The sequence below is a fragment of the Oryzias melastigma genome, linkage group LG6 (assembly GCF_002922805.2).
Source record: "Oryzias melastigma strain HK-1 linkage group LG6, ASM292280v2, whole genome shotgun sequence".
Lineage (NCBI taxonomy): Eukaryota > Metazoa > Chordata > Actinopteri > Beloniformes > Adrianichthyidae > Oryzias > Oryzias melastigma.
The window spans coordinates 21,611,250-21,618,574 of NC_050517.1; the positions used below are offsets into that span (position 1 = coordinate 21,611,250).

General features: G+C 42.7%; 1 protein-coding gene across 1 annotated transcript; it reads right to left on the bottom strand.

The window, feature by feature from the left end:
* Window positions 1-571: 571 nt before the first annotated feature.
* Window positions 572-7,000, bottom strand: lrrc4.2 (leucine rich repeat containing 4.2). The gene is made up of 3 exons (XM_024282551.2): window positions 4,894-7,000; window positions 4,680-4,801; window positions 572-4,540 (listed from the first exon to the last, which is right to left on the bottom strand). The coding sequence occupies exon 3, from the start codon at window positions 4,417-4,419 to the stop codon at window positions 2,422-2,424; it is 1,998 nt and encodes a 665-aa protein (XP_024138319.1). The 5' UTR covers window positions 4,420-4,540; window positions 4,680-4,801; window positions 4,894-7,000; the 3' UTR covers window positions 572-2,421.
* Window positions 7,001-7,325: the final 325 nt, after the last annotated feature.

Below are 7,325 nucleotides of genomic sequence, written 5' to 3' on the forward strand. Positions count from 1 at the left end.
GCACACACAGTAACAACCAAGAACATTCTGCTTTGCCAAATCAAAGAGCAGCCATCATAACAGGTCTGTGACAGAACATTCAGCTTGCCCAGTTCTTAACAAAAACAGAGAAACACTTAAGTTGGGACTGACTATGGCGCTGAACTGTTTAGTCACACACCAGGGGAGCCTTGAAGAAACATCAGGATCAGTTTGCCGCTTAATTCGGAGCTGAAGAAAACTTCAGAAATACCCTTCACGCCTTCAGTGTGGAGCACTGATTTGCTTATGATCAGACAGTCAGTGCACAAAAAGACGGAAAATAATTGCTGATGGTTGTCCATGTATTTTTTTCTGCTGTTCCAGGACTTTCTGGAAATGCAGGCTTTAGAATTTGCCATTAAGTGTGCTCTTAAACATTGCAGAATGTTCAAACAAAGCCTTCAGTTCCTTTCATTTAGAAATTGATCTGTTATAGCATAAACTTATAAACTTATGAAAGAGAAACATTGTGCAGTACAGCAAAATTAAACTTTTAACTGGTCAACAACCCATTGTGGTAAAATGCATCCATCCAAATCAGGGCAACAAATATGAGACTGTGAATTTTTACTACAACAGAAGCGAACTAAAAGTAGGCACTCTAGGTAATGTAATATTGTTGATTGGGTACACATAGACTGGAAACATTTAAGTATTTAAGTTTATATTGAAACTGCACTCCTTTTGCTTTTTTAAAGCGGTGTGGGGTAACTGATGCACAAGCTAAGGGCCGCACAAAATATTGTGTTTTCCTAGACAAAGTAAAAAAAAATTAACACAATATGCAGATGAACATGTAATGAAAAGAAACCCGCAAACTGCATAGAACTGTGGGACACATGTATTTTTCTCCTTCACAGTAACTGAGGCTTCAATGTTAAGAACTAAGCTGAGGCATCAAAGAACCAGCAGCCTAACTGACCTGCATAGAGCCCCACTGTGGGGTATAATGCAGCATTGTACACCATTGACTTAAAGACTCATTCATGCAGACACTAAGTAAATGCATAGGACCGCAAGATTGGGTAGGATACCATACACAATACTTCCTCTGACCTTTTATATAAGCAAAAGTCTTACACACAAATGTAAATATATTGAGAGCACAAAAAAACATCACATGAAAAGTTTTGATTAGAGAACAACAAAGAAAAGTTGTTTTTGTTAGGGGTTCTTTCAATTTTATTTTTCATATCCTCATTTTCTCTTCATAAAAATAGTGTTGCTAAAAAGAAAAAAAAAATAAGAAAAAAAACAAGGTAAATTTTCAATGTGTTGCATGGAAAAGCCCCAATATCAGACATTCATTTGTTTCATTTCAATCTTCTCTTTGTCTTTTTGTCTTTTACTTTTACTGAACAGTCAGCACTATGTCTTTTCCTTTGAAAAATTAGTATTGGAATGAGCCCTTGCAGAGACAAGTCAGGAGACTGCTGTAATGCATTACTGAATTAGCCGTAAACACTACACAAGCCATTAAGAAGCATGTGGAAACCTATGGGGGGAAAAGTACTACAAATTGCAACCAATAACAGAACACCATGTTTTCAGCAATTGGTTTTAGCATGTGTTCAACCCTTTACCGAATGAAAGAAATGGGAATTGTGGCACACTTAATAAACACATTTAGATACGCTACAAAAGAAGCACTGGCACTTTCAAATAAACACAGCTTGGCTCCAGCAAGCAGAGGGTTAAAACTTAGCTGCAGAAATTCACTGCAGTCCAAAAGCATTTGGCTTATAGCTACTGAACAGCACAATCTATCTGTGCCATTTTGCTGCTATTGGACAAATGTTTGTACCTCTCAAGACTTTGCTTGTTTGTCTTTTTGAGTTCTTTAGTCTAGAAATGTCATTTTATTGCATATAGTATTTGGCACAGTAGAAACAGGAGTTTACATTTTGGACTGTGTTAGAAACAGGTGTTCATGTCACTTTTTCATTTTTTTTTTCTTTTTATTTCTGTGCCCTTAAACGTTCACAAAACAAACGCAAAGTTTCAGTAGACAGTACCACATTCTATTACTCAGTGAGAAAAGAAATTTATTGTTTACCTTTTTTTTTAAATAGAAGTCACCAGTTAATAGAAAATAGTTTCAAATTGCTTTCTTTTCTAATATAATCTGCATCTTTCGCAACTGCATGACTATGTATATATATACATATATGTATATATATGTATATATATATATATATAGTCATAAAGATATATTTTCAATAATTATACACATATATAGGCATGTACAGGAAAAAATATGTCTGTTTTGAAGTTCTGTACAAAAGAAAGTTACATTTATGCCCCTTGCCTTGTGGATTCTGTTGCATGGACAGGTGAGCAGCTGGGAAAGACTGCTTTGAGTAAAGTCAGAGTCAAAGATAGATCCACAAGAAGTTTCTCTCAGATTTGAGTCTCTTGAACCTTTTCTTTTCCTTGAGTAGTTGTAATAGCATAAGGGTCAGTAATGGTGCTGATGTGACTATGATGCTCTCTCACTGAACGATGAAGAGAGTTGTTCTGGGTCCAGTGGGCTCTGTAACTTCCTTGTCGAGATGAAGAAGAGGAGGAGACATAACCAGGCTTAAATGTGCTGCTGTTGTGTTCCACTAATGTCGGCAGTGCCAATCCGGTTTCATCAGAACCACTAGATCTGGATGTCGGTGGGACAGGAGGAACTTGTTCCTCCATCTGTATGATTTCTATGGTCCTGGCTGCTGCCACTGTACTCCTTTGTTGATGCCTCTTACGCAGTTTATAGAAGGCTATCAACATGCCAGCTGCCACTAAGGTAACAGCTACAAAACAGCCAATGATGATTTTGGTGGTTTTCATCATCTCATCCAGGCTGGCAGCTGGCTCTACGGGGGCTTTGGGGCTTGGGACCGATACCTGCTTTGGAGTCTGAGTGTCTTGGAACAACACAGTGGGTGTGGAGATGAAGACGGGTTGAAAGACGGAGGGTGAAGCAGGGACTGTGGGTTTAGGCTTGGGCGTCTCTTCCACTGTAGGATCCAGCACTTCCACTGTTACAGTGGTAAAGTATGACAGATTAGAAGTATTGAGTTCAGCATTGCTGACATTTAAGTAGGCAGAAGCATTGGAATTTCCTGCCATGTTGCTCACCATGCATGTGTAGATTCCTGTGTCTGATGGGAGAACATTGGAAAAGTTGAGGGTTCCATCATTGAGGACTGATATTCTTGGGTGAGCTGAGCCATGGGTCAACACTGTTCCATTTGGCAGAAGCCATCGAACTGAACTCATAGCTGCTGTGCGGCACCTTAGTTCTGCCACCCTTGCAGCCGAAATGTTCAGATCTCTTGGAGCGTCGAGTATGAACGGCGCTGAGCATTGGAAAGTTGTCTGATCAATTTCCACCAGGTGCCTTCCTCTCATGTGTATTGGGGTGTGACAACGTCCACAGCAGGTGGAATTTGTGGGAATGTTTTCTCTGAGCCATGCTGACAACCAAACTACATCACAGTCACAGCTCCAAGGGTTGTGATGTAGATGTAGTTCCACCAGGTACTGTAGAGGAGTGAACAAGTTGTGGGGCAGAGACGACAGATTGTTATGAGCAAGATTGAGTTCAACCAAAGCGGTGATGTCATCAAAAGCATTCCTTTCAATTGTTGTTATGGCAGAGTTCATAATCCATAGCTTACGTAGATTTTTGAGTCCGTGGAAGGCCCAGGGCTTTAACTCTGGAAAAACATTCTCTGATATCTCCAGTTCCTCCAATCCCACTAAAGGTGACAGATGAGGTAACTCCCTTAAATTGCACATTCCCAAATTAAGGTACTTGAGGTTATGAAGGCCCTCAAATGCCCCCTCAGAGATGTATTCCAATCTTCTCAGCTCTCCAAGGTCTAGTCTCATGAGGGAGGGGACACGGTTGAAGGCATAAGAAGGGATGCTATCAATAGGATTATTTCTGAGCCACAGTTCTCTTAATTTTGACAGATACTCGAAAGCTCCACTGGGTATGACTGTCAGTCTGTTGTCAAACAGCTCCAGAGTGTTGAGACTGGCCAGGCCATTGAAGGCCCCTACTTCAATCTGCCTGATTGCGTTCCTCCCCAATTGCAGCACTTCTAGATGACGCAAGTGTCTGAACGTGTCTGCTTCAATGGTCTCTATGCTGTTCTCCATTAGGTTTAGATACCTGGTGTTTGTCGGGATGTTTGGAGGAACTCGTATCAAGCCTCGGCGGGTACAGACAACCTTGGTGAGCTGGTTAGTGCAGGAGCACACACCTGGACAGTTTTGTGGGTTAACAAAGCCCGACTCAGGGCCTGTGGACTGGCACATACTGAGAGCAGGCACCATGAGGGAGATCACGGCGAGCAGGGCTGTGTTCCAGGTAGGCTGCACACTAACCTGGCCCAAAGGACTCATGATGTGGAGGGCTCATTATTCTGCATGGTGGGGGGAGACGGCACACACCAAAGGACAGACCACCCTAGCCTGGCTGGAGCAACTCAATGCTCCCAAGTTCCATTGACTGTGCAGGAAGATGCTGCATCAACATTTTTGTATGAGGGTATGGAGAGAAAAAACAGACATGAGACAAAATGAACACAAAGAACAAAATTAATACAAGAGGAGCAGAAGAGCAAAAACAGCAAGAATATAAGAAAATACTGTTTGTGACATACCTCATTAGTTTGAAATTGCTTCCTTCTGGCTTTTTCCTAATTGAAAAGCAACAGTCTTGCATCAGCTTTATTTATAATCCCTCAAAACGACTTGAGATGGATGCTTTCTTTTGCTAATTATCCTAAAAAAAAAAAGTGAAGAGGCCCACTTATAGCCAAGGGTACAAAATGGCTCCTGATAATAAAGTCTGAGAATGACACAGAAAACACTCACTCTCAAAGGTAAGGCCACCAAGTCTTAGCCGGTGCCTAGATCCTTTCCTCCTTCACTAAGTTTCCCTCTGCAAGACTGCAGACTCTGAAATTCAGCTTCACTGTGAAAAATCACAGCAATCCATTATGCAGTCCATTGCAACAGAAGAGGAGAGAAAAAGTGACTAACTGAATTTAAAGAAAAAAAAAATCCCTCGTTCAGTCAGCTCCAGGTACATGTGTTGGCTCGTTGGTTAGTCGCCTGTTTGAGTGAGAGACCTCCCTCACTGTGACTTTGCCAAGGGCTTGTCGGTCGCTGATTAGCCCTGTTGTGACAGAGACTGAGAGACAGAAAAAGGCTAAGGAACTCCCGGCACAGTCATCCTCTTCTGCTCTCCTCCTCTGTGTTCCTCTTGCCTTTTTCCTAAGATCGGGCTGGCCCTGGTCAGAGCAGCTGCAAGCTGCCGTGTGCACAGTTAGCAGTAATCCGTCTATTCCTCTTGGGGGGAAGGGGGTTGAGGGAGAGATGGTGGCGCTGTGTGGGGGGTTAGAGAAAGGGATACGCTGCGCTGTCGGAGCTTTGCAAAAGGCTGACGGAAGAGAGAAAAAGAGAGAGAGCACTCTTGTCCTCTTCTGCAATGAGCGAGAAGAGAAAGGATGACGTTGGAAGGACGAGAGTAGAAGTGGTTTCTGGATCCATAAACAAAGGATTTGAAGATTCTTCTTTATGGTCGCTGATTGCCTCCTGGTCTGCCTCCTGCTGTGTTCCTCTGCTCGCTTGTTTTTTTGTTTTTTTCCCAAAGCTGAGGTAGTAAGTTGTGGCAGTTAGCCATGTGTGTGGCTGTCAGACTTGCGACTGGCTGGTGGACTACTGCAGTAGTCAGAGTGGGAACAGAGAAAGGCAAAGAGAGTGCTTCTGAGAGACGGAGAGAAAGAACCGCTGACAGATCAAGAGAAAGATAAAGTGTGTAAAGGAAAGTGTCTGTGAGAAAAATGGAAAACCAGGCAAACACTCTAACAGGCAGCCCACCGTCACAGAAGCAGCAGGAGCAGCATATTAATCCTCATCTTCTCTTCTTGTTTATTCTCCAATCTCTCTCTTTTCTCTATTACCCCCCTCGGATGTGTGTCGGTGTTGCAGGCTGCTAAAATGCTCGCTCTGCCCCCTCCCTTTGTCCTTCAGTGGAAACGTGAATGTACTGCTGACGCACTCCTCTCAGCTGCTCAGCCAGCCTCAGAGCAGTGCATTGGTTTGATGCAGTGTTCCTGTGTATTAACACATTCAATACCCCCCCTCCTTCTCTATCTTTCTTTCTCCCTCCCTTCACTGTATCTTCACTCCTCTTTCTCTCGCCCTGTCTGTTTCAGTTTCTCACGTGTTCCGCCGTCCCTCCTTCCCTCACCTGTACAGATTCTTTCCCTTTCTTCTGATTCCTAGAGGTAATGTTTCCATGTTAGTTGAAATTAACACATTCCAACATCTCCTACAGAAGGTCGCACAAATTACTACAACTACCGGGTTGTGTTTTTTTTTTTGTAGTTTTTTTTTTTGTCTTTTTCCCTTCTTCTCGCTCTTGAGTATAGGAATGTGCCAAACTTTGCCTGTGAAGCTGCACGTTGGTGCCATTACGTGCTTCTACGGCGTGTTTTGGTAAGTCCACTGCTCCTCCAGGAAAACAATAAAAAGGCAAACAGAGTTTTTTGCTGCATTTGTGTTTTCTTCTTTTTGTGAAGTGTGAGCTCTAGAGTGTGAGGGTTTGGGGTTGGAACAGAGGGGCTGGGTCAGGGGGGTTGTGACATCACAGAGCGGTAAAATGCTGACTCGGCTTCACTTTGTCTGCCGGACAGTGTTCTCTTCTGGGAAAAGAAAAATGGAAGAGATTGCACACAGGTTTCTCTTTGGAAAGATGAGAGAAAGACAAAGACACACTATAGGAGAAAAGACTTACCCAGAGAATTGGGGAGGGGGTCAGGTGGGGCTGGGTGGGAGGACATATATCTACGTCCTTGGCGAAATAGGGGTAAAGACCTTAGGCAGGAAGAGAGAAATAAGATAAATAAGAGCATAGCAGAAGAATGAGAGAGACAGATGAGAGAAAGTGCTGCCTGGAAATCTCCTCAGTGAAATAGCAAAGAAAGCTGGAGACGAAGAGGGATGAGGATTAGGAGTGAGGGGTCGGAGAAAAGAGAAGTGTTGATAGTGTTGGATTAAGTGTCATTTGAATGCAGGAGAAGAAGCCTCCCTCTCTGCATTTGGTTAATGACCATATTCTCTCCTCCTTTCCCTCAGGTCTGCCACACACAGGCTGCACTGGGCATATGGATTTAACTAAAAGCCAAAAAAAAAAAAAAAAGATTTTTCGTGCAAACAATAGAAAATGTCTCTTTGTCAATTTCTATTTCAAACTAATTTATGAAGCTAAAGAGATATAACACAAATTTTATACTTCACTG